The 26,788-nt window shown below is 39.4% G+C and overlaps 1 protein-coding gene across 2 annotated transcripts in view; it reads left to right on the top strand.

Annotated features, from left to right (window-relative positions):
* SYNJ2BP (synaptojanin 2 binding protein) overlaps positions 1-25,516 on the top strand; it is a 37,536-nt gene extending 12,020 nt beyond the window's left edge. The window contains exons 2-4 of one of the 2 annotated variants that reach the window (XM_055538479.1): positions 10,759-10,895; positions 20,242-20,337; positions 22,937-25,516. In XM_055538479.1, the coding sequence (XP_055394454.1) occupies positions 10,759-10,895; positions 20,242-20,337; positions 22,937-23,077 (374 nt within the window). In that variant the 3' untranslated portion in view covers positions 23,078-25,516. Of the gene's footprint in view, positions 1-10,758; positions 10,896-16,772; positions 17,105-20,241; positions 20,338-22,936 lie in introns of those variants that run through there. The other variant, XM_055538478.1, reaches the window with a different exon arrangement.
* Positions 25,517-26,788: the final 1,272 nt, after the last annotated feature.

Genomic DNA, 26,788 nt, shown 5'->3' with positions numbered 1-26,788 from the left:
ACTATCTTCCGGAGTTTGCTCAAACTAATGTCCGTTGAGTTGATGAAGCCATTCAACCATCTCATCCTCTGTTGCCCACTTCTTCTCTTGCCCTCAGTCTTTCCCAGCATCAGGGTCTTTTCCAGGGAGTCAGCTCTTTGCATCAAGTGGCCAAAAGTATCGGAGTTTCAGCTTCCACATCAGTACTTCCAATGAGTATTCAGGGTTGATTTCCTTGTATTGACTGATTTGATCTCCTTGCTGTCCAAAGGACTCTCAAGACTCTTCTCTAGCACCATGGTTCGAAAGCATCAGTTCTTCAGTGCTCGGCGTTCTTTATGCTCCAACTCTCACATCCATATATGACTACTGGAAAAACCATAGCTTTGACTATATGGACCTTTGTTTTCTTCTCAGCATGTTAAAAGTTTTTAATTAGATTTTGGATGTTGTGACTGGTTACACTGCTCAGTGTCTGCATTTTGTTTTGTTGCATTAACATTTCTAGTATTACATTGTTGAATTTGTTTTGGTAAGCAGTTAAGTAACTTGCAGATCAGTTTTACCTCTTTAGGACTGTTTATAAACTTTTCTAGGGTGAATCTAAAGTAGCATTCACTTCAGGGATAGTTGAACCCTCCAAATGTTCTAAGTGGGTTGCCACTGAATTTCCTAGTATATCACTGAGGATTTTGATTCTGGTTGGTTAAAGGGCTCTTTACCTTGTGTTAACTTTTGAGAATTGCTTAGCCTGTTACTAGTTTTTATTTGTCTACCCTCGTGGAGTTTCACTTAATGTATACATGGCCTCTCAGTAGACAGAATACCTGGCAGTCTGTCTTGTACTCTCTTTTTTTTGGTCTAGCTTCCTCCTTTCCAGAATTTTGCCCTTCCAGAACTAATTTCCAGCAGCCTCACCCTCCCCAAACTCTGATCCCCGTTTGATCCAGCCAATGAAGCTGCTAGATTCTGTTTGGGCCTTACACCTTGTGGTAGTAACTCAGAATTTTCCTTTAGGAAGCTATGGTGATTACAGAGCTACAAGGTTTTAATTCAGCAGCCCTTTAAGAGGATTATATACCATGACAACGGAGAAGGCAATGGCACCCCACTCCCATACTCTTGCCTGGAAAATCCCATGGACGGAGGAGCCTGGTAGGCTGCAGTCCATGGGGTTGCTAAGAGTCGGACACGAATGAGCGACTTCACTTTCACTTTTCACTTTCATGCATTGGAGAAGGAAATGGCAACCCACTCCAGTGTTCTTGCCTGGAGAATCCCAGGGATGGGGGAGCCTGGTGGGCTGCTGTCTATGGGGTCGCACAGAGTTGGACAAAACTGAAGTGACTTAGCATAGCATAGCATACCATGACAAAGTGCAGTTTATTCCAAGAATGCAAAGATGGTTCAATATAAGAAAATCAGTTGATATACAATATATTAATAGAATGAACAAAAAAGAGCCCACATTATCATCCCAACATATAGAAAAAGAATTTGAGAAAATTTCCTTTCCATGTTAAACACCTTTCCATGTTAAAACCACTCAGCAAAGGAGGAATAGAAGGAAACTTCCTCAACATGATAAAGGTCATATATGAAGAATCCATATATGGATACGTCATACTTGGTATAAGAAACTTTTCTTCTAAGATCCAGAACAAGACAGTATGCTTCGGTTCACCACTTCTGTTCAAGATGGTGTTGGAAATTCTATCAAGAACAGTTAGGCAAGAAAAAGAAAGGCATATAAATTGGAAAGGAAGAAGTAAATTGTCTCTGTTCACAAATGGTACAGTCTTATGTGTAAAAAATTCTAAAGATTCCACCAAAAAAACCCCAGAATTAATAGCAAACTTGGCAAAGTTGCAAGATACAAAATCAACACAAAATTAGTTGAGTTTCCTTACATGAGCAATTTGAAAGGGATATTAAGTAAACATTTCCATTTATAATAGCATTAAAAATAATAAAATACTTAGAAATAACTAATGAGACAGTAACTTGTACATTGAAGACTACAAAATTTGGCTGAAAGAAATTAAAGGCATAAATAAGTGGAAAGATACTCCATGTTCATGGATAGAAGAGTTACTATTGCTAAAGTGACAGTGCTATCCAAAGTGATCTGCAGACTCAGTATTTATCAAAATCTCATCTGCCTTTTTACAGAAATACAAAAATCTGATCCTAATACTCATATAAAATCTCAGAGGACCCCCTAGTAGCCAAAGCAATCTTGAAAACAAGAACAGTGTTAAGGGACTCACAACTTCCTGATTTCAAAACTTACTGAAAATTACAGTATTCAGAACACTGTGGTGCTAACATAAGAGCAGATGTATAGAGCTGTGGGGAAGAATAGAGAACCCAGAAATGAGCCTCCTCATATATGGTCAAATGATTTTTGAAAGGACACCACCACTATTCAGTGAGGGGAAAGACAGGTTTTCAACAAATTATGTTGGGAAAACTGGATATCCACATGCAAAAGAATGAATTTAGATCCTTGCCTTACATTTTATACCAAAATTAACTAAAAATGCATCAACTACTTGAATATGAGAGCTAAGACTAAACTCTAAGCTAAGCTAAGCTAAGCTAAGAAGAAAAGATAGGGAAAATTTTTTATGACATTGGATTCACTGATGATATTGTTAATGTGACACCAGATACACAGGCAGAGAAGAAAAAAATTAATTAGGTTTTACCAAAATTAATAATTTTACGACTCAAAAGAGACTATAAAAAGAGTAAAAGATAACCCACAGAATGGGAGAAGATATTTGCAAAGCATGTATCTGATACTGAATTAATACCAGTATACATAAAGGCCGCTTAAAACAACCTCATTCAAAAATAAGGCCTTGAGACAGTTCTTGAACGAAGATACATAAATGGGCAATTAACTCATGAAAAGATGTTTAACATCACTAGCCTTTGGGAAATCAAAATCAAAATCACAGTGAGATACCACTTCACATTAATCAGAATAACTAATTGTCCTAAACCCCCCCCAAAATGAAGATGATAAGCATTGATGAAGATGTGGATAAATTGGAACCCATAGGCAATGCTTTTTGGAATGTAAAATGTGGTACATCTGTGATAGAAAACAGTTGGGCAGTTCCTCAAATTGTTGAACATAGAATTACCATGTGATCCAGCAATTCAGTTCCAGATATATACCCCAAAGAATTGAAAGCAGAAACTCAGACACTTGTATACTAGTGTTCATAGTAGCATTCTTCACAGTAGCAAAAATATGGAAACAACCAAGTGTCCATTGACAGTTGACTAAACAAAGTGTGGTATGTACATGCAATGGAACATTAGTCATCCTTTAAAAGGAATGAAATTCTGATATATCATACAACATGAATGAATTTGGAAGACATATTTTGTGGAATAAGCAAGACACAATGAACAAATTTGTCTAGTTCCACTTATATGGGGTATATAGAATAGGCAAACTCACAGTGAGAGAATGTATAATAGAGGTTGTTACCAGGGGAAGGGGAGAGAGAGACATTATTTTTAATGGATGGAGACTTCTCTTTGATATGATGAAAAAGTTGCAGACATGGACAATGGTGATGGTTGCACAACATTGTGAATGTACTTAATGTCACGGAGTTGTACTCTTTAAAATGGTTACAGTGTTAAATATTGTGTTGCATATATTTTACCTTTAAACAAACAGTAAGTTGTTTTTCCGTTAGAGCTTGATTTTATGCTACATATATTTTGCCATGAAATGATTAAATGAATAGTGGGTTGTGTGACCAATAGAGCTTGACTGGTATCTAGGGAAAATTATTGAGATTATCTTGGGATAGAAAAACTTTCAGGTAGATAGGGGGAAGGACTGTTCTACAGTCATTATCCCAACATTGCTTATTCAAGCCAGCCCCCAAAACAAGTTGATTTATGCAAACTTTTTTTCTAATGCAGTTGTTCATATTTTCTACAAAGATACAGCATAGCAAAATGGTTTAAAACTTACACTTAGCAATCAAACATCCTAACTTAGTGTCAGAGCTTTACAAAGAATTAGCTATGTTACCTTTTAAAAAGTCACTTAATCTCTTCATGCCTTACACTTTTAAGTTCATCTGTAAAGTGTGATAACCTCTTCATGTGTTTATTGGGGAGATTAAATGGGATAATGTATGTAGAGTGCATGGCATTATACCTGGTAAACACTTAATAACTATTAGTTGCTGGTCTTATTTGTAAACAAGCTCAAGATCCAAGCCTGTAGACAGGAAGAGGCCCCAGGAAGGCATTTCTTGTTTCATTTTACAAAGCTCTTAAATGAGACACACTTTCTTTCTCTCCCAGTCATATGATGGTGTCATTCTTATGCCATCTGTACATTTTTGTGCTTAAACTTCTCCTCCAAATTAGAGACCAAGCAATCCATTTTAATCTTGATGACATTTTAAAAATTTATTGGCTCATTATAACCAGGGTTCACTATGGAGTATGTCTTCATTTATTCACTTTTTAAAAAGTCTGTTGAGTCCCTGCCTTTTTCTTTCTCCCTCTCCCTTCAACTGCTTTTGGATAGTAGATGCCAGTACTGAATTAATTAATACCCTTGAGCTCCGTGGGAAAGACTAGAGATCTCTTCAAGAAAATTAGACATACCAAGGGAACATTTCATGCAGAGATGGGCACAATAAAGGACAGAAGTGGTATGGACCTAACAGAAGCAGAAGATATTAAGAAGAGGTGGCAAGAATACACAGAAGAACTATACTAAAAAAGATCTTCAAAACCCAGATAACCATGATGGTGTGATCACTCACCTAGAGCCAGACATCCTGGACTGCAAAGTCAAGTTGGCCTTAGGAAGGAACATTACAAACAAAGCTAGTGGAGGTCATGGAATTCCAGTTGAGCTATTTCAAATCCTAAAAGATGATGCTGTGAAAGTGCTGTACTCAACATACCAGCAAATTTGGAAAACTCAGCAGTGGCAACAGGACTCAAAAAGGTCAACTTTTATTCCAATCCTAAAGAAAGGCAATGCCAAAGAATGTTCAAACTACCGCACAATTAGACTCATCTCACACGCTAGCAAAGTAATGCTCAAAATTCTCCAAGCCAGGCTTCAACAGTACATGAACCGAGAACTTCCAGATGTTCAAGCTGGATTTAAAAAAGGCAGAGGAACCAGAGATCAAATTGTCAACATCCGTTGGGTCATAGAAAAAGCAAGGGAATTCCAGAGAAACATCTATTTCTGCTTCATTGACTAAACCAAAGCCTTTGACTGTGTGGATCACAAACTGTGGGAAATTCTTCAAGACATGGGAATACCAGGCCCACCTTACCTGCCTCCTGGGAAATCTGTATGCAGGTCAAGAAGCAACAGTTAGAACCAGACATGGAACAACAGACTGGTTCCACATTGGGAATGGAGTATGTCAGGGCTATATTTATTGTCACCCTGTTTATTTAACTTCTATGCAGAGTACATCATGCAAAATGCCGGGCTGGAGGAAGCACAAGCTGGAATCAAGATTGCAGGGAGAAATTTCAGTAAACTCAGATACGCAAATGACTCCACCCTTATGGCAGAAAGTGAAGAGGAACTGAGGATCCTCTAGATTGAAAGAGGAGAGTAAAAAAGCTGGCCTACAGCTCAACATTCAGAAAACTAAGCTCATGGCATCTGGTGCCATCACTTCAAGGCAAAATAGATGGGGAAACAATCTTATTTGTTGTTTTTATTAATTTTATTTTATTTTCATTTTCTTGGGCTCCCAAATCACTGCAGATGGTGACTGCAGCCATGAAATTAAAAGATGCTTGCTCCTTGGAAGAAAAGCTTGACAACCTAGAGAGCAGATTAAAAACCAGAGACATTTGCCAACAAAGGTCTGTATAGTCAAAGCGGTGGTTTTTCCATTAGTCATGTATGGGTGTGAGAGTTGGACCATAAAGAAGGCTGAGCACCAAAGAATTGATGCTTTTGAAGTGTGGTGTTGGAGAAGACTCTTGAGAGTCCTTTGGACTGCAGAGAGATGAAGCCAGTCAATCCTAAAGGAAATCAGTCCTGAATATTCATTGGAAGGACTGATGCTGAAGCTGAAGCTCCAGTATTTTGGCTACCTGATGTGAAGAGACGAGTCATTAGAAAAGACCCTGAACATTATGATTGGATGGCATCACCGACTCAATGGACATGAGTTTGAGCAAGCTCAAGGAGATGGTAAAGGACAGGGAAGCCTGGCGTGCTTCCCTGGGTTTGCAAAGAGTCAGACACGACTAAACAACTGAATGACAGCAACTTCAGCTCCATAATAAATTGTCCTCATCAGTAGGTTCAAAGTCCCTTTTGGTTTTCATTCCTAAGCTTTATCTTCTATCCCTCCCTCACAGATAATGTGTCTTAAATATGTATACATTTTTGTAAATAGGTAACACTGTTCCACATAGACATGTTTTTAAGAAGATTTTATACTATTGGAGAGGGAAATGGCAACCCACTCCAGTATTCTTGCCTGGGAAATCCCATGGATGGAGGAGCCTGGCGGGCTGCAGTCCATGGGGTCACAAGAGAATCGGATGTGACTGAGCATGCATATACACATACTATTAATATCAACATTATATTTTAAAATGGTTACTTTGTGTATGAGTATTCATTGCATCTGTGTTTTAATTTTTTTTAGTTACCTGTTCCCCAAAGGATGAACACCTAAATTGCCGTCAGGTCCTCACTACTACAAAACATGCAGCAATTAATATATTCTAACATTACCCTTGACAAAATGATCACATTGGTCCAAATTGACATGCTTTTGAAATTGAAAGGGACTATTTTAATTGCACTGGGGACAGTATGTGTTTATCAGGATTCCCTGGCAAACCAAGATGTGTGGTCCACTTTATGGAAGATTTTCCCTAGACGGAGCCAATAATCATCGGTTGTATACTAGGATAGGCCTTCCCATTCTGATTGTTTCCAGCTGACATCTGAATTGATGCATGTACTGGCCTGATTATTGAATATTTTCAGTACTGCCATTGCTAGAAATTACTCAATGAGGGAGATGTCTGGGTCACAGGTAATAGACAGCCTTAATTTCCATAAGGATAAAAGTTTATTGAGTCCCACAGTCCAGTCTTATCCTATTAATAGACGGATGGACATTTTAATCTGTCTTCCTTTATTTCAGGATTTTTCACATTTGTACTTTATGTTCATTCATCCTTTCTCCATCAGATTGTCTAGTTTGGGGGTGTAGCAGGCACTACTGTTTTATTGGCAACTGCTGTTAAAGGAGCTACTCCATGTAGCAACCACTATATAGTTTATAAAGGATTATTTCAGACTTTATGTTATTGGACCCTACTTTTTGAGTTAGGGAGGACAGAATTTATAATCCTTAGGTTACAGAAGAAGCAGCTGAGGATCAAAGGTACACTGACTTGTTTTAGTACACATATTGGGTAAGTTATGGAGTTGAATTTGTGGCCAGGTCATCTGACTTTAATTTACTTTTGCAGACTCTAAGAGGGACAGGAAAAAGGATATATTTCTATTTGTTGTTCAAGCAGAGACTGTCCAGTTTAGCTTTATGTCTTCCTCAGAATATAATGCAATGCCTAACATATAGTAAATGATCAATAATGAATAAGTTGATTGAGGATTATGTAGATATCCATGGGGCCTGGGCTTGAATTGGTAATATTGCTCCTCAGTGCTTCAGAGACTCTTGTTTATTGCAGCGACGCTTCAAGTTAAAGGTAAGTTCAGTTTGTAAGGACCTCCCTGGTGGCTCAGATGGTAAAGCATCTGCCTACAGTGTGGGAGACCTGGGTTCGATCCCTGGGTCAGGAAGATCCTCTGGAGAAGGAAATGGCAACCCACTCCAGTACTCTTGCCTGGAAAATCCCATGGACAGAGGAGCGTAGTAGGCTACAGTCCATGGGGTCGCAAAGAGTGGGACACAACTGAGTGACTTCACTTCACTTCACTTCAGTTTGTAAATGTTGTAGCTGAAGAAGGAGACTTCTTGTTAGTCTAAAAGTTGTCATATTAAGTGGTGTGGTTCATTTACAATTGATGTAGCAATAAGTGTAGCATTATAAATATGCTTATATATTGTGGTGGGGGAAGGAGTAGACTATACTTGTTTGTATATAGAAAATTTTGGGAAGATTTTTTTTTCCACTCTTCTTTTTTAATCACTATTCTGTAGTTTTAAATACCCAGCAGCAGTGTCCTTTTTCTTTCTAATTACTATGTTGCATTCAGCTACATAACATATAATTCCTATTCCCAAGATTCCCAGAGGCAACTCTATTGTTTGGTGAGGATATTGGATTTCATTGAAAATTTTTCTCCAAATTGTTTCTCCCAGTACTGAGAGAGGCTGATTGGCCTCAGCGCACCTTGCTGAAACCTGTCACGGTCTTAAGGGTATTTCAAAGCCTTTTGTAATCAAGCTCCACCTACCTTTCCATCTGATCTGAACTACCTCCCATCCCGTTTCCAGTACCATCTACCCACTATGATAAAAATTAAGAGTTTTCTGAGAGAAACCATTTAGTAACTTAAAATTTTTATAATCTACCCTTTAAAGAAGTTGAAGTAGTCATCTTCCAGCAGAAGTTCTTTGTATTATGTATCCTTTTCATTCTCTAGCTGCAGATACTCTGTACAGGAGGTAGGCTATTTCAATTAGACATCTCCTGCTGCTGCTTTCTTTGGCCATGTGTTTCCTTAAATCATAGATTGATTTGCTAGTGCGTATGTTAATACGATGAGGTTCACTTAGGCTTTCATCTCATCCCTTCAAGTGTCTGTGTTCTGTTGAAACCAGTAGTAGACTAGTGATTATGGCTGTATTTTTCCAGTTGTGCTGCCAGATAATGTTTTTCATATCTGTTTTATGTGTTTCCTGATATATGTGTTTCCTGTCTCTTTTCTCTTTGCACTGTGTCTTTGAATTCTACAGCACCAGATGTAAAGAAGGCCCTATTTTCTTTCTTTTCTTTTCATTGCATAGATAAAAAGTGGCTTTTCTCTATTGCATAGATAGAAACCATATAACAGTAGTTTTGTAAATGAAGCCCTTTCCACAACGTATTTATTGGTCCTTGGAAATAGTACCTTGGTAGCCATTTTTTTTTATTTTTTTAAATTCAATTTTATTTTATTGTGGTAAGAACACTTAAATGAGGTCTACTCTCCACAGTTTCTTAAATATCTAATACGGCTGTTGTTATCTGTAGGCACAGTGTTGTACATCAGATTTCCAGAACTTCCATCTTGCAAAACTGAAACCTTATACCTGTTTAAAATAATCACGCACTGACGTGAAGAGTAGAATGGTGGTTGCCAGGGGCTAAGAAGAACAGGAAATGGGTAGTTGCTAATCAATAGGTTATTAGTTATCTATAGTAAATAAGACCCAGGTTCTGGGACGATCCTCTGGAGGAGGGCACGGCAACCCACTCCAGTGTTCTTGCCTGGAGAATCCCATGGACAGAGGAGCCTGGTGGGCTACAGTCCATAAGGTCGTGAAGAGTCAGACACGACTGAAGCAACTTAACACACACACACACACACAGTGAATAAAGACTAACACACAGTGATAGTCACTATACCCAAGAATGTAGTTGTTTGCACTTGAGGCATAAAAGGAAAGAAGAATGAATTTGGTGGTTTAGTCCTGTCATGAACTGTTATCAGTTACCTTTCCCTGCCACCACCTCAATTCAAAATAAAACAAAATAAATGAACTCCCAAGGCCATTTCTTCCAAAGCACCACCATACACAAACTCTTCTGAAGGCTGGGAGAAATATACAGGGGAAGGTTTGTTTAAGAATCTCCCTCTCAATAAGGAACAGTTCATTTGCCAACTAGTTAAAAGCATTGCTTCTACTAAGCAGGAAAGTCAGTATTTTGGATCCTCCAAATGCTACGAGCAGAATCTAAATCAAATATGAGCAGCACATCTTAGAATTGCCTTAGTTGCCTGTGGTCCGAAAAGCTGACCACTAAGTGCTGAAGAATCCAAATGTGAAATACTTAGTCTTGGGAGCCTGGGAGAATGGCTCCTAATTCTTTTGTTTATTGGTTGGGAGAAGTGCTTTGGGGGTAGAGAGGTATCATAAAGGCAAGAAAGAGCTTAGAGCTCAGAGCCAAGAGGCCTGGGTTCCTGCCCTGATTCTGCTCTCAGGGGTGGGGTCAGGGGGCTAAGGCTGTCTGGCTTTCAGGAAGCAGTGTAAACTGATGAAGACAAATACATTCTGTGCAACGATGCATCTTGCGAGCTCCACAGTGGCTCTGCAGGCAGCTAGGCTGGGGAGAGGCTGAGCTAAAGTTGAGCAGGGTGCTTTCCTGCAGGGCTTCTCGGAGCCTTTCATGTCATTATAATGACAGGTGATATTTATTAACCACTTACTGTGAGCTGTCACAGTGCTAATGACTTGGAAAAAAATTTTTTTATTCTTTTTGTATTCAACTAACCATGTTGATCACTGTGTTTGTATTTTTAGCCCTGCCTGGTCTGATTGAGTAACTCTGGGTACTCTTGACCTCTGTTAGTGATACTGATCACTGACCTTGCCCATTACTAGCCACCAGCTACATCACAGTCTGGACTTCCCCACCCTGCTTACCCACCACCACCACTCCCTAACCCCTACCCCTGCCACAAGGCCTTTCCTTTCTCTTTCTCCTTATCTTCTTTAACCTCCTTCCGCCTTCTTCACCCCTATCTCCTTTACAACTCCTCCATGATTTTCTTAGGGCTGGGCTTCAACATCGTCGGTGGGACAGATCAGCAGTATGTCTCCAACGACAGTGGCATCTTCGTCAGCCGCATCAAAGAGAATGGGGCTGCGGCCCTGGATGGGCGGCTCCAGGAGGGTGATAAGATCCTTTCGGTGAGAACTGGCTTCCGCCTCCTTCACTGTCCCTGGCTCCTTAGACACTAGTGCCTAACCCCAACCCCTTCCTTGGGAAGATTCCTGCCTGCCTTTTTGGATCTGGAAATACAGTAATTTCCTCACAGACGAACGTGTTCCAGTCTGAGAGCAAGTTCATAAGGCTGATTTGTTCGTAAGTCCAACAAAGTGAGCCTCGGTACCCAGCTAACACAATTGGCTACATAGTACTGTACTATAATAGGTTTATAATACTTTTCACACAAGTAATGCATTAAAAACAGAAAATGAAACATTTTAAATCTTGTAGTCCAGTACCTTGAAAAGTAGAGGAGTACAGCAGCTGGCATACAGGGGCTGACAGTGAGTGAACAGGCAAGCAGAGTTATTGGAGGAGGAGAAGAGGTGGGAGATGATAGAGCTGAAGGATGCTCAGCTATCGGAGATGGAGGGCAAGCTGCAGTTTCATCAGGCCTTTCGTGACTGGACATTCGAACACATGCTTGCATCTTTAAACGTTCGTATGTAGGGGACTTACTGTATCCAGATTGCAGAGTTTGGTAAGAGGGACCTCGATCAGTTATCTTTAACAGCCCTGCCATAGAGCATGGAGGATAGTACCTCACGCAATGGAGAAGGCAAATTAAATCCAGAATGTGAGGGATTGGTGTGTGGGAAAGGGACTTAAAACTCACATTTTTTGTTGTTCTTTACTTCCTTTTGTTGATTAAACACACTAAAGTGAGTCTTCTTTTACTCCAAAATTGGAGATAAAAGAGGAAGGTAGAAATTGTGTCCTTTTAGACTCAAAGACCCTTTTTAAACTCATTATTTAGAGGAAATTTGGAATGCAGTCTGATTTGGTTATCTGTCCACTGTGCTCCCACTTCACCCTGCTAATGTCTCTAAGAGGGCATTGACTACATGGTAACCATTGATTTTATTATTTTCTGGAAGTTCGTCAGGGGCTCAGACGACATCTTTTTTTAACCATTTATATTCTAGCTCAGTGTTTAACATATATATTTAACAAATTAACAAGTTAAGAAATTTAAGAACACCCGGAAAGGTTGGCTGATCTAGAATATAAATAATAGCATCATGGATGGTAATACCCCATTTTAATCCTTCTCACTGATGGTTTTGCCTCTTTACTGTCTCCTAGGCCCTGTTTATTAATCTGTGAGGTAAAGATAATAATCTACCTAAGTTTAGGAGCAGTTTATTTCTTATTGCTCCTAGGAAAAAGACATTCTAAAAACATGACGTCAACTTGAGTGATGTGTTTAGGAAAACTTGAGAATTGGTTGTTAAGATTCAAGTGTAGCATGTGGTTGGAGACTATGCAGTGTAATGTTTTGACACATAACTGCATTCTCTTCAAAATACTGGGAACTAGGCTTCATGGTGAAGAGGGACTTGAAAAAAGTAGGGTTAAGAAGAGAGTCATTATTCAAAAGGCTTTGGTTAAAGATAAATCATTGAAAAATGAGAATAGTTTAAAGGTTTTGAGCATTCTATGCCAAGCAGTATACTGAGAACTTTAAACTTATTTAATATTATAGCAACCCTACGAGGTGGATATAATTGTTATGTGTATTTTGCAGCTAAGGAAGCTTAGTGAGGTCAAACAGCTTGCCCAAGGTCATATAACTAGTAGATGGCAGAGGACTTGGTCTGCAAATTTGGAACCTCTACTCTTAACCCATATACTATATTGTCTCCTAAAAGATAAATGGGGAGCTGGGGTTCTTCATCCTAAAGAGAAAGTTGCATGGTGAATTAGTAGGGTTTATGTATGGTTTTACATAAAAACTGAAATTAGTCTTTTCTATTAAGGGTAAAATGACAGAACAAAAGGACATACACCTCAATGTGAGAGAATTTATTAGACCTAAGCCAAGATAAAGGAGCCTTTCGTACGTGAACCATCACCTCAGAGAGAAAAGAAATTACTGGAAGGCCACTCAAGTGTTTTTAAAAGATATGGTAGGAGATAAATGTCAATGAAGAGAAAAGTAGATGTCTAAAAACCTCAGCTCAATTGTCTTTAAAATTTATAGCAGAGAACTTGACTTTATCAAAATATAAAAAATTTATTATAAAGATCTCTTGTAAGATATAAAACATTGCAACTATATATAAGACATATTCCAAAGAATGATTCAAGTTTATGTTCTGGCCAGATAAGGAAGAGGTATGTAAAAGAAGGGAAGAGAAAATGCCAGGCAAACAAAAGGCAAAAATATAAGACAATATTCTTACCTGGAAAATTCCATGGATAGAGGAGCCTGGTGGGCTATAGTGCATGGGGTCACAAAGAATTGGGACATGACTTAGCAACTGAGCACCCATGGTATCTCACTATTGTTTGGGCTTCCCTGGTGGCTCAGTGGTAAAGAATCTTCCTGCCAATGCAGGAGATATGGGTTCAGTCCCTGAGTCGAGAAGGTCCCCTGGAGAAGAAAATGTCAACCCACTCCAGTATTCTTGCCTGGGAAATCCCATGGACAGAGGAGCCTGGTGGGCTACAGTCCATGGGGTCACAAAGAGTCAGACACGACTCAGCGACTAACCACAGCAACAACCCTCTTCCGTACTGCACCATACCTCAGGGAATGCAGTCACCCTCACCACAGGGCCCCTCTTATTCTTTGCCTTCATCATAAGACAGATACTGAGAGAAATAGAGAAGACCAAAGAAAAGACGGAGCTCATACAAGAAGAAAAGGCCAGCATGTTCTCTGTTCTATCTAGGGCTACATTCTTTGTCTCCAGTTCCCCTTCTAAGAGTGTGCTGCAAAATTTAAATTCTAGATCCCGTTTCTTAAGAAACATTGCCTCACCATCCTGTTCCCTCTGTATCCTTAAGTGTACTTGTTAAGCGTTAACCATTAAATGGTTCCACCTGTTCTTGAGCTTGCTTTATCTCTTTGATGTACTTAAGTGCTCATTTATAATTAACTTTGGAGTCTCTATAAAATGATGCTAAATTATTTATTGGCCTGTATTCCCATTTGTTCTTTAAGGACTTCCATATTTTCCTCACATGGTTATTTTTCCATGTTGTAAAATTTGCTCCGACTATATCTGGTGCTAGGTAATCAGACTAAGAATATGTCCTTTCTTTAGTATATATTCATTTTTGGTAACTAATAGAAGTATCGTTAAGTGACCTAGATTTCATGTGAGTAATTATTGACTATTAGTTTAAAGCTTCCCTGGTGGCTCAGATGGTGAAAGAATCTGCCTGCAATGCAGGAGACGAGTTTGATCCCTGAGTCAGGAAGATCCCCTGGAGAAGGGAATGGCTACCCACTCCAGTATTCTTGCCTGGGAAATCCCATGGACAGAGGAGCCTGGCAGGCTACTGCCATGTGGTCACAAAGAGTCAGACATGAATGGGCAACTAACACTTTCACTTTTCACTTAGGAGATCAGTTGGAAACTAGAAACTCTCATCCAGTCAGTTACAGAGACATTGAAATATGCAGGATCCTTTAGACAGAGTACCTCTAAGGAAAAGTCCTTGTTTTCTCATCTCTGTTAGCACCATGTACACCTGTAGCTGGCACAGAGGAAGCATCTAGTAAGCTAGCTGCTCTGTGAATGAAGCTCTGTCACCTAGGAGCTTATTGCAAATGCAGAATATTAGGAATGAATTATAACATAACTGACTTTTTTTGTTTGACTTTATTAATTCGAACTAGATTTTTTTTTTCCTTTAATGAAAAAAGGGGATCCCTCCCCCCAAATTGTAATTCATTTCAAGATTTGGGGGAAGAATTAAATTATCCAGAGTATAATCTGAGATCAGTGCTTACTAAATTGAATCCATTCTTTCTCTGTATCTTACACATCTGCATTTATATTATCCTATAGTTAGCACTCCAGTAACTCTTACATTATCCTAAATGTTAGATTATCTTAATGCCGTCCAAAATTATTAATCATCCAAGAAGACTTATTTTAACTCAGTTTACTCCTTTTCTAAGGCAGGAAATGGCAAACTCATTTTTAAATACTGATGATCAGATCAGATCAGATCAGTCACTCAGTCGTGTCCGACTCTTTGCAACCCCATGAATCGCAGCACGCCAGGCCTCCCTGTCCATCACCAACTCCCGGAGTTCACTCAGACTCACGTCCATCGAGTCAGTGATACCATCCAGCCATCTCATCCTCTGTCGTCCACTTCTCCTCCTGCCCCCAATCCCTCCCAGCATCAGAGTCTTTTCCAATGAGTCAACTCTTCGCATGAGGTGGCCAAAGTACTGGAGTTTCAGCTTTAGCATCATTCCTTCCAAAGAAATCCCAGGGCTGATCTCCTTCAGAATGGACTGCTTGGATCTCCTTGCAGTCAGCCATAGTCAAAGCAAAAAATCATATGACTCCCCATCAGTTAACTGGAATACCACAATCTTAACACTGATCATTCAGTTAACAAAATTTTCTAGCATGTTGCAAATCTATCATATCTCAAGTTTAATACAACTTACAATACCATGAGTTAAGGAAACTGAAGTAACAAGTTTAGCAGTATTCTAAGATTTCTCAGTTAAATAGCTCTTGGTAGTAAAATTGAGGTCCAAGGACCATCTGCCCATCACCTGGGAGTTTATTACAAATGCAGAGTCTCAGGAAACAGCCTGTGGATAAATTTTGAGAAGCACAGCTATAGGCAAGTGTTTTTCAAACATTTCAGATTATGACCTGTAATGGGAAATGCATGCACACACACATAAGCAAAGTTAAACAAAATAATACCTATCTCTTCTGTATGTGATGCATTTTGATATGTTGTGTTTTCTAATTTCACTTATTTAAAATTATTTCTCGTATTTAAAATTAAATTCTAATCTTGACCCACTGGGTTGACTTCACTATCTTTTGTAATGGGTCAACAAACATGTCTTTGGAAAATCAGTACTCCAGTAAATGGAAAATCATTGATGGAGTCTGGATGCATAGACTGGATTAAGTAGGGTAAGTAGACTGGGTGTGAAGAAAGCTTCAAGCAATTTAGGTTAAAGCTAACTTAAACTTCAGAATCACCCGATTACTAGAATAGGGCCTAATAAATTGCACTTTTAACAAATTCCCAAGTTAATGCTGCTGGTCCTGAGACCATACCTTGCGAACCTTTGGTTTATATTATTAGGTTGGTACAAAAGTAACTGCAGTTTCAAACCATGAATTTTAAATCATTATAAGTAGGGTCAAACACGCCTTTATTAATCAAAATAGGAACTATTACAGTCAACACATTTTTGCCAATGAGAAATAAGTTTTTTTATTCCTGTAGGGTAAAGATCTATACTTTGGGATTCGATGAACTCTTGGAAAGCATTTTCTGCCTCTGCTGGTTGTGGAGGCGTTTTGCCTGCAAAAAATTGCAGGCACATGACTACTTGAAGTGTAGTCAGTTGGCAAGAGGTTAGATGAATATGGCCCATGAGGCAAAACTTCGTAGTCCAGTTCGTTCAACTTTTCCAGCATTGGTTATGCGATGAGCAGTTGGACATTGTCATGGAGAAGAATTGGGCCTATTCTGTTGACCGATGCCAGAGGCAGGCATTGCAGTTTTCAGTGCATCGCATCAGTTTGCTGAACATACTTCTCAGATGTAATGGTTTCACCAGGATCAGACCGGCCTCAGACCACCAAACAGTGACCATGACCTTTTTTTCATGCAAGTTTGGCTTTGGGAAGTACTTTGGAGCTTCTCAGTTCAACCACTGAGCTGGTCATCGCCAGTTGTCATATAAAATCCACTTTTCGTCACATGTCACAGTCCGAGAAATGGTTTGTTTTGTTGCGTACACAAGAGAAGACAACACTTCAAAAATGACATTTTTTTTGTTGTTTTTTGGTCAGCTCATGAGGCACCCACTTATCAAGCTTTTTCATCTTTCCAACATGCTTCAAATGCTGAATGACCTTGAATGGTCGATGTTGAGTTCTAGGACAACTTCTTGTGTCGTCGTAAGAGGATCAGCTTCTATGATTGCTTTCAGTTGGTTCTCAACTTCCGATGGCCAGCCACTGCACTCCTCATCTTCAAGCTCTCGTCTCCTTTGCAAAACTTCTCGAACCACCACTGCGCTGTACGTTCATCAGCAGTTCCTGGGCCAAATGTGTTGCTGATGTTGCAAGTTGTATCCACTGCTTTATGACCCATTTTGAACTCAAATAAAAAATTTTTTTGAATTTTCTGTTTGTCTAACATCAATCATTTCTGTAGTCTAAAATCAATATAAAATAAACAGTAAGTAATAAGTCACTATTAAAAAAACATAAAGCAGGAAATGCACTTTAAATGATGTAGAGCATAGCCACATTTCTTTAAGAATATATCCCAATATCAAATGGCAAATTTCCACTGTATAGAATCACAGTTACTTTTGCACCAACGTAATAGGATGACAATAGAGTGGATTCCACATATATTTAGGATTAAAATCTACAGCACTTGGAAGTTAGTCTGTATGAGCTGGAATCTGTAAAAACACTTAGAGGAGGTAAATATTAGAAAGCAAATTCAGCTTTAGAGTAGAGAGATGTATACTTTTCAAGAGAGAAAGAATCAGTTTTATGGAGCTGTTTTACCTCTCACATACTTAGGCAAAGGATGAGAAATGATTCTTTAAAAATGAAATTCCCTTTGCATTTCTAAAAGGCTTTTTTTTTTTTTTTTTTAAAGCAATTAGAATAATTGACCTCTTAGAATACCTTTAGAAAACTAAGAGGGTTGAAAGGTATCATTGGCCTGTGCTCTTCTTTTGTCTGATGTCACCCAATGTCTTTCTTCCCTGTTGGCAAAAGGAAACTCACGTGAGGACCAAGATTACACTTGCCTTCCCAGCAACAAATGCTAAAGGAACTTCTCAAAGCAGGGAAGATACCAGAAACTTAAAACAACCTTTTACATATATAGTTTTGATACAGAACTGTATCAAAACTTCATGGGAACAGCAAACTCTAAAACTACAATAGATACAGACACACACACACTCTTTCTCACACACAAGAGAAAAAAAGAAAAAGCAATCCAAGCACAACACTAAAGATGGTCATCAAACCACAGGAGGAGAGAACAAGAGAGGAATGTAAGAAGAAAGACCTAGAAAAACAAACCGAGAACAGGGCCTCCTTTTGTGTCCCAGTGGTATTTAATCCACCTGCCAGTGCAGGAGACACGGCTTTGATCCCTGGTCCAGGAAGATCCCACATGTGTTGAAACAACTAAGCCCACGCATCACAACTATTGACCCTGTGCTCTGGAGCCCAGGAGCCAAAACTACTGAGCCCGTGCTCTGCTGCTCAGTAGCTCCAGTTGTGTCCAACTCTCTGCAACCCCAGGCATTGTAGCCAGCCAGCCTCTTCTGTACATGGGCTTTTTCAGGCAAAAATACTGGAGTGGGTTGCCATTTCCTCCTCTGGGGGATCTTCCTGACCCAGGAATTGAATCTGCATCTCGTGCGTCTCCTGTACTGCAGGCGGATTCTTTACTGCTGAGCCAATGGGGAAGCCCATGCACCACAACCTCTGAAGCCCTCACACCCTAGAGCCTGTGCTCCACAACAAGAGAAGCCACTGCCATGAGAAGCCCTCACACTGCAACTAGAGAGAGCCCACGCAGCAGTGAAGACCCAGCACAGCCAAAAATAAATAAATTCTTTAAAAAAAAAAAAAAAAAAGGAGAAAGCAGCACTAAGAGGATATTAAGAAACCTTAAGGGGAAAGGAAGGAAAATGGAGAGAATGTTTGTCGTAAGTTCTCAGTATTCTCAAGAAAGATAAGACAGGGATCTGCTAAGAAAAGAGATGGAATTGGAGTTTGATGGTAGGAAAGGTCTTGGGAACAGCTACCCACTGCATGTGTATTCGGGAGTTCACCCGATGAGAAGGGTTGTAAAGGTACAGCAGAAGCCAGCTCGCATGGGTCTGTGGTGGAAAATGTGACTGTGTATCTTTCTCTCAGAATATTGAGCTCACTGATGACAAGGAAAGGAAATGCGGTGTGTTGCCCAGGACTGGAAAGATGGTAGAAGATCATGGTGATAAGGGATTCCAGTAGTTTTCCAAATGCCTTTTTGAAATAGTAGGAACTCCTAGATGTGTAAAAGGCATTGATGAGAATGCAGAGGAGATTTTCAGAGGTATAGGAAATACAGAGAAAATAGATTTTTTATCTTTTTTTTTTTTTAAGTTTGAGATATTGGAGCAGAAGCATGCCTAATGTTGAAGTGGAAGGCTTATGCCAGTTGGTGACTAGAATGGAATAGAGCTGGAATCCTTCAGTTTGGAAAGGTAGACAGTTAATAAGGCCAGAGTGATGATGGAGTTATTCAGTAAGAATATTGACAGGGAAAAGACTGGAGGGATAGTTATGAACCTCTTGGAGAAGAGAAACAGTGACAAGGAAGATGAGAAGGTTGAATAAGTAAATGACTTGAGCTTCAGCAGAGGAAAGAAGAGTTGGTGGGTCAGGGCAGAGGAGTAACAGAGCAGAACGAGCAGGAAGAGGCAAGAGCACCTTAGTGTTCCTTCCAGGATATAAAACCCCTTAGCCCTAGCTTCTACAGTTACTATGACTTTGGGTAAATTACCTAACCTTGCTAAGCTTCAGTTTTTTTTTTATCGATGAAAACAAGATAAAAATAACGTCTACCTCATAGGATTGTGATTACTCAATGAGATAATGTATGAAAGCATGTAGAACAGAACCTACCAAATAGATTGCTGCCATTGCCAGGTATAAAAGCTATGGAGATTTTACATAAAGTGGGCTATGCTGTATCCCTTGAGTATAGCATAGACTAGATATCGCTCATGGCCAGTGTCACTCCTGACACTGAGAAGTGTTGATAGCAGAGTCCTTTGCATCTCTTACCTTTAGGTGGTAGGACTCAGCTTCACCAAAACATTTTTAGAAGTTTGTATCATCACAGAAACATGGTTTTTAGTAAATTTGAGGAGGATAGGAATATCCAAGGAATCAGTGGAAATTGTTCAGAATAGAACAAAAACAATAGAAGAGGCTAGTTGATTTATACCACATCAAACTAAATTGTGGGAGAGCTTCCTAGAGTTACATTTCTAGAGCTGAAGCTGGCCCGGCCATGCCAGGGATTAAAAATATAAAGGGTATAGAGTGGTAACCTGGAAGACCGGTAGCTTTGAAGATGAAAAAGTTATTCTGAGTTCTAAGTAACTTTACCCCTTCTCCTAGCCCTTGGAATTGTCTCTGTTTTTAAATCTGTGGTCGCATGTAAGTAAATCTTTTGACTTATGCGAGTTCACATCCTGTATCTTTCACTACTTTTCCTTGCTGTTTTTGGCAGGTCAACGGCCAAGACCTAAAGAACCTGCTGCACCAGGACGCTGTGGACCTCTTCCGTAACGCGGGCTATGCTGTGTCCCTGAGAGTGCAGCACAGGGTAGGTGTCATTTGCCGTCACCAGGTTTTTGTGACATTGTTGTGAATTAATTATGTGGTGTAATCTTCAGTAGTGTGTTTGGCTTTTTTCCTTTCCCTCTCATTCTGTTGAAGAGATTATCTGTACATAGGCAAGGGTCTTCTGAGACTTGTAATCACTAAAGGAAATTCTTAACTACATTTGCAACCCGGTAGCTTCAAGGTAATGTGCCCTGAAGATAAAGCTTGACAAGCAAATTAAAATAAATCAGGGAAAATATAACCGGGCCAATTTTATTTCTTAGTAGGAGAGGAAACATATGTCTTTCCTTGAACATTTTTATTTATGACACTCTTAAGTGACAGACGTGGTGGGTTTTTTGATATACACTATGAGCTTTTCCCTACCATCATCATAAATGCTTTTCTTATCAACTTGGGGATCCTCTTGACCAAAGCCCTAGTGCTCAAAGGGGAGCTCCAGGAGAAAAGAAATGAGATTCAGAATTTGATCAAGACAGCTAACTATCCCTATATCCTCCTCTAAGTTCCTAGTATTTTATCATTTGCATGATAAGAAGAAAACCCTGAGTGGACATAATCCTGTAGCATGAAGGACTTTGGAATGCACTTATAACACAGGGTCATTGTGTCTTTAAAGTTGCTCCTTCTTAAATTGATGCTGTCTTTGCCTCACCCAACTCCTGAGTGAGGCTTCAGAGACTGAAGAATTCAACAGGAGATAGTGAAAGAAGTGGAAAGGGCCCAAGGCGTGAAAGATACCTGAGAAAACAGCCAGGGTTGCAAGCAGAATCTGGGCGTGATGGATTAGAAAACCAGGTCAGTAGGAGACATACTAGTATTCAGCTGCTTCTGCCTTGTCCCTTCTGTGTTTCTAAAGCATGGGAGAAAGTATTGATCTGCAACAGATAAAGGCAAGCAAATGTAGGCATACACTCTAATATGATTAGAGTTAATTTTGAAGGCATGTGAGTTCATTTTTTAAGGAAACATCCATAAATAACTCCAAACAAAACAGATTGTTCTGGTCAAGGACTGGCCTATAAAAGCCATGTCTTTCTATTGAGCATGTTCTCTCAGGACATCTCATCAGGAAATGGATGAAAGCTATAGGGGGGATAGAAGATAGAAAAGGTAGTTTTTTCAGTCTTGTCTTTCAGATTGAGGGGTCAGAGTTTCATGGACTAATGAGATTAACTAAAACAAGACGGCTTCACAGTTACTAAGTTATCTATTACCAGTTAATGTTAATCTAATTCGAAAAGATACACGCCCCCAACATTCATAGCAGTGCTGTTGATGATAGCTAAGACATAGAAGCAACCTAAGTGTCCAGTAACAGATGACTAGATAAAGAAGATATGGGGTGTGTTTGAATGTGGTAGTGGAATATTACTTAGCCATAAAAAATAAAATATTGCCATTTGCAGCAACATGAATAGACCTAGAGATTATCATATTAAGTGAAATAAATCAGAGAAAAACAAATACTGTATCATATCACTCATATGTGAAGTTTAAAAAAAATGATGCAAATGAACTTATTTGTGAAACAGAAATAGACTCACAAACATAGAAAAAAATTTAGGGTTACCAAAAGGGATAGTGGAGGCAGGGGAAGAGATAAATTAGGAGTTTCAGATTAACATATATACACTATTATATATAAAATAAATAATAAGAACCTTCTGTATAACCCAGGGAGCTCTATTCAGTATCTTGTGGTAACCTATGATGGAAAAGAATCTGAAAAAGAATATATTTATGTATATACTGAATCACTTTGCTGAAACTAACACAGCATTATAAATTAACTATACTTCAATTTTTTTTAATGGTTTTTAAAAAAATTTGATGTTAAGAAAGGCTACCTTTTTCAAAATTGACTGAAATGAAGAAAAATTACCAGCCTCAAAAGGGAATGTTTCGGCAATGGAAAATTATAACTGTTAGGATCTGAAATTTTTTAACTTATTTACCTTTGAATCTTTTACCTCCATTCCATATGTTTCACCTTTATCTTTGCCTAGTATTACAGAATTGGGGATGAAGGACAGGACCCCAACTTCAGAAGGAGTAGGTACCTTTCAGGAATTGAAAAGTATTTCTAAGTAATGGCATTGCGCCTGTCCCATTAACTCGGATCTGCTCTTATTACATGCTGACTACTGATAAATCTTTCTCGATAAACATTTCTAGAAAGATGGACACCTCTGCCCTTGCCCAGTAATTTCCAGGCTTCCTATAGGATCAGTAGGCTTCATTTCATATCTTCATTTTCCTGGTATGGTATACATATAGTTTAGTGGAGACAGTGCAGAAATAGAAAGAGGTTATCTGACTTACCCTTGGGTCCCTTTAGGTCAGTAGCACAGCAAGGTTAAATGCCTTTCCATCAGACTTACTTTGTTTCCAAAGAATCAGTGGCATTGATGTATCAACTCAGGATAGAGAGAGGACACCTTCTGTTTGGTAGTGCTTAGGGCTTACAGCTCTGAGTGATACAGGGACTGCTGACCCAGGTCATGTGTCAGCTTGGACACTGCAGTTGTGGTAAACACACATTGTCACTAGAGTTAACATTTTTCTTTCCCTTCCAGTTACAGGTGCAGAATGGGCCCATAGGACCTCAAGGTGAAGGGGAGCCAAGTGGTATTCCCATAACTATGGTGCTGGTGCCAGTGTTTGCCCTCACCATGGTAGCAGCCTGGGCCTTCATGAGATACCGGCAACGACTTTGAAAAACTTGCTTTCTTCCTGTGCTCCCAAAGAAGAAGATACATTTCTCTTTTTCTCTCACCCTCTCCTGCCAGTCTCCCATAACTTTCCCTCTACATAGCCAGCTCATGATTTCAAGAGACTGCAACCCAACCAGAATCTTGCTATTCGAAATCTCTGAATCCTCATTTTCTCATGGGAGAGTAAAGGCAGTGTCTGAAGGAAACCCGAAAGAAGGACTTGCCTAGAACAAACAGAGAGTTATATATTTTACTAGAACCGCCAATAGAAGTTCAGCTACAACCCAAAAAATGGGAAAGGTCCAGTCTTCCCATCACCCTGCAGTATTCCTTTTTTTCTTACCTGGCATGCATCAAAGGCCAGCTGTAATAAGAGGAAAAAAGGATTTTTCTCTTTAATGATCTTCCTTGGGAAGTTTTTGTGGCCTTTTATTTAATTTCTAACTATTAATACCTACTTGGGCACCTACTTTGTATCAAACAAAGATGAATGAGAAGAACATTTCTACTTTTTAAAACAAATATTATATATACAGACACACAGACACACACATATATATATACATACATATTCATGTATGATATGATAATAGTGATGCCTTATGGAGAATTAAAGAAGTGGAAAGCAACTCCAGTTTCTAGGTTTCTGCTGTAAGGATTAAGTGATAGTCTTCAATAGAAGAATTCAGTATGTAGCAAGAGTAATAGAGTGAGACTTAAAAGAGGATAGCAATCTGAGTCATTTAAAAAAATGAAAACTAAAGCAACTAATTAAAAATCTTAGAACACTATTTCTTCTTCATAATACCTGTGGTGAAAGCCGAGGTAAAATGCCATAATCCAGCTTTGTGCAAACAAGTCTTTAAAAACCTTGGGAGATGTAAACGTAAATCTTACTAGTCTCTGGACTACTGTAGTGACTCTTTTGGTACCTTATATCCTGTTAAAGGATCAGCTGGAATGACTGTAGTCAGAGCTATGAGGCCAAACCAACCCAGTGCAAAAACTCAGGCCATCTACCAGTCTTTCCTGTTTCTGTTAACAGGCAAATTCAGAGAGAGGGACTGCTCCCCAGCAGGACGGCCATGAAATCAGCTCTCCTTCAATTCAGTTAAGTTGAAACGGTTTGGATTGCTGATTTTTCTTTTTTTGAAAGTTTCTAAGCACTGGTTATGGCTTTTAATGAATGAACTATTTTGCAAGGAAGAGGAAGAAAGTTTTGTTTGTTTTAGGGGCTCTGAAAGTTTGGTTTATGTTTTGTGAGGAAAACTTATGGATGAATGGATATTAGGGAATATCAAGGGCACTAATGAGGTGGGAACCCTCCTGTTCTTATGGTATTGAAGGTTGATTTTAAAGCACTCATGAGAGCTGAACCAAGACTAGTTTTCTGGCTTAAAGAAAATCATTTCCATCCTCTACGTATACTTGGCAGGCTATAGGCTTTACATAATCTTGGCAGCAAAAGTATGAAAACTTTCCCTCAGGACTCAAGAAGTCAGTTGTGCCAATTTTTAGCATGGATAATCTGATAAGAATTTTACAAATGTCTGTTGGACATCAGGTTTGTTACCACTTTTACAAAGAAGCAAAATACATAGCCTCCATCCTGAAGGGTTTTTGTTTTTTGTGTTTTTTTTTTTTGCTCCATTTGGGAAGAGAACACTTACACATAAAATAGTATACAATTACCTCCATAGACAGGGCAATGCAAGTTAGGGTCAAATTTATATTGCAAACAACAAAAGGGATGGTTACTGAGAATTGAGGCAATTGAGAAAGTTCTATGGAGGAAGAGATCAAGTTAAGTACCCTTGAGTTCACAGTCTAGTTAAGAGAATTCATAAATAGATGAGAAGTTAAAAGTATATCATAAGGTTAAGTAATAGTTGAGAACAATAATAAAAGAAATGGCACTATTCAGAATATGATGCAGCAACAAAGATGTGCACTTTTTTTTTTTTAAAGTAATTCAGAAAAAGAAAGCTGTTGATGGCATCAGGCCAGAGTGGAAAGAGAAGGCTTTTAAAACAAAATCTCAGTTAAGACTTTGCCTCTGGGTCACCTATTGGTAGAAGAAGAAACTTTCTGTAAACGATCCTGAGGACTTCTGCCTTCAGACCTGACAGTTTAATACCTCTGAGACTCAACTTAGACAACCGCAGTCATAGATTCCATGGAGAAACCCTCACAGTATTCCACTTCTCACCTCAACCAGCCCCACTGTGGAGGCGCAGCCTCAGGTACCCTTCCTGTGTTGGGAGGAATGTACAGCCGCTTCTGCAGTGGGCCTGCTTTCCTCCCAGGATTCCTCTCACGGTTTGAACATTAACTCCTGAGAGGACCTTGAGATACACAACGGGAAGCAAGTGGCAAGCAGGATGCAAGGCTATTTCATCTTTTGTGTGTTGGTATATGTAAATAAAAACACCTATCACATCATTGGTAGAAGTTTTGCTTTAATAATAGGGATTCTGATATACTTTAATAATTCAGGTTTTCTCTGGAATTGTATTCAAAAGTCAATAGGAACTTCTCTGGTTGTCCTGGTTAAGAATCCACCTTCCAATGCAGGGGACGCAGGTTTGATCCCTGGTTGGGGGACTAAGGACCCTCATGCCTCAAGGCAACTAAGCCTGCTCCACAACTACTGAGCCCAAAGTACGCTAGAGCCCGCGAGTCCCAGCCGAGACCAGAGGCAGCCTAATGAATTAAAAAATAAAGATCAGTATATTAAAAGGTTTAGGCAGGGATGCTACTTAAATTATACTTATTTCTGACTTTCTAGATAATTATAAGTGAAGTATTGGAGTCCATTGTAGGTCATTAAAACATTCATGCTCTTTGTAGATCAAATCTAACATTTCTATCACTTTATCAGTTGTATCTAATATTCCTCACACCTAAATTACTATGTTCAAAATGTTCAAAGTTTTAAAGATTGAAAGAAAGTATCTTTTAAGACATTTACTTAAAACACTTCTCTACATTTATCATCCTATGTTATATATACAGTTCTAATGAGACATTGTTTGCCTCAATTCTCTTATCTTTTCCTGCCAAATTTTAACCAGTGCTATTAACTTACTCATACCATCTAGCCATGTGTAACAGAAAAAGGAAATGAAGGCCTGTTAACTGCATTCTCTGCCAGGTGCTGAACGGCAACACTGTTGATGCCTCACAACTCTGAGATCTGCTGCTGCTGCTGCTGCTAAGTCGCTTCAGTCATGTCTGACTCTGTGCGACCCCATAGACCGCAGCCCACCAGGCTCTGCTATCCCTGGGATTCTCCAGGCAAGAATACAAGTGGGTTGCCATTTCCTTCTCCAATGCATGAAAGTGAGAGTGAAGTCGCTCAGTCGTGTCCAACTCTTAGTGACCGCATGGACTGCAGCCCACCAGGCTCCTCCGTCCGTGGGATTTTCCAGGCAAGAGTACTAGAGTGGGATGCCATTGCCTTCTCCGGTTGTAAAAAGACAAAGAAAAGAGAATAAGTTGCTTCCTAAGATTGCATAGGTGGTAATAATAGAATCAAGATTTAAACTCAGGACTTCAGGTGCCACCACCAATGATACTTCCTTACCGGCTGCTGCTGCTGCTAAGTCGCTTCAGTCGTGTCCGACTCTGTGTGACCCCATAGACGGCAGCCCACCAGGCTCCCCTGTCCCTGGGATTCTCCAGGCAAGAACACTGGAGTGGGTTGCCATTTCC

Source organism: Bubalus kerabau, chromosome 10 (assembly GCF_029407905.1).
Source record: "Bubalus kerabau isolate K-KA32 ecotype Philippines breed swamp buffalo chromosome 10, PCC_UOA_SB_1v2, whole genome shotgun sequence".
In the NCBI taxonomy this organism is placed as follows: Eukaryota; Metazoa; Chordata; class Mammalia; order Artiodactyla; family Bovidae; genus Bubalus; species Bubalus kerabau.
The sequence above is the reverse complement of the archived record's forward strand: the minus strand, read 5'-3'. Positions and strand labels throughout refer to the sequence as shown.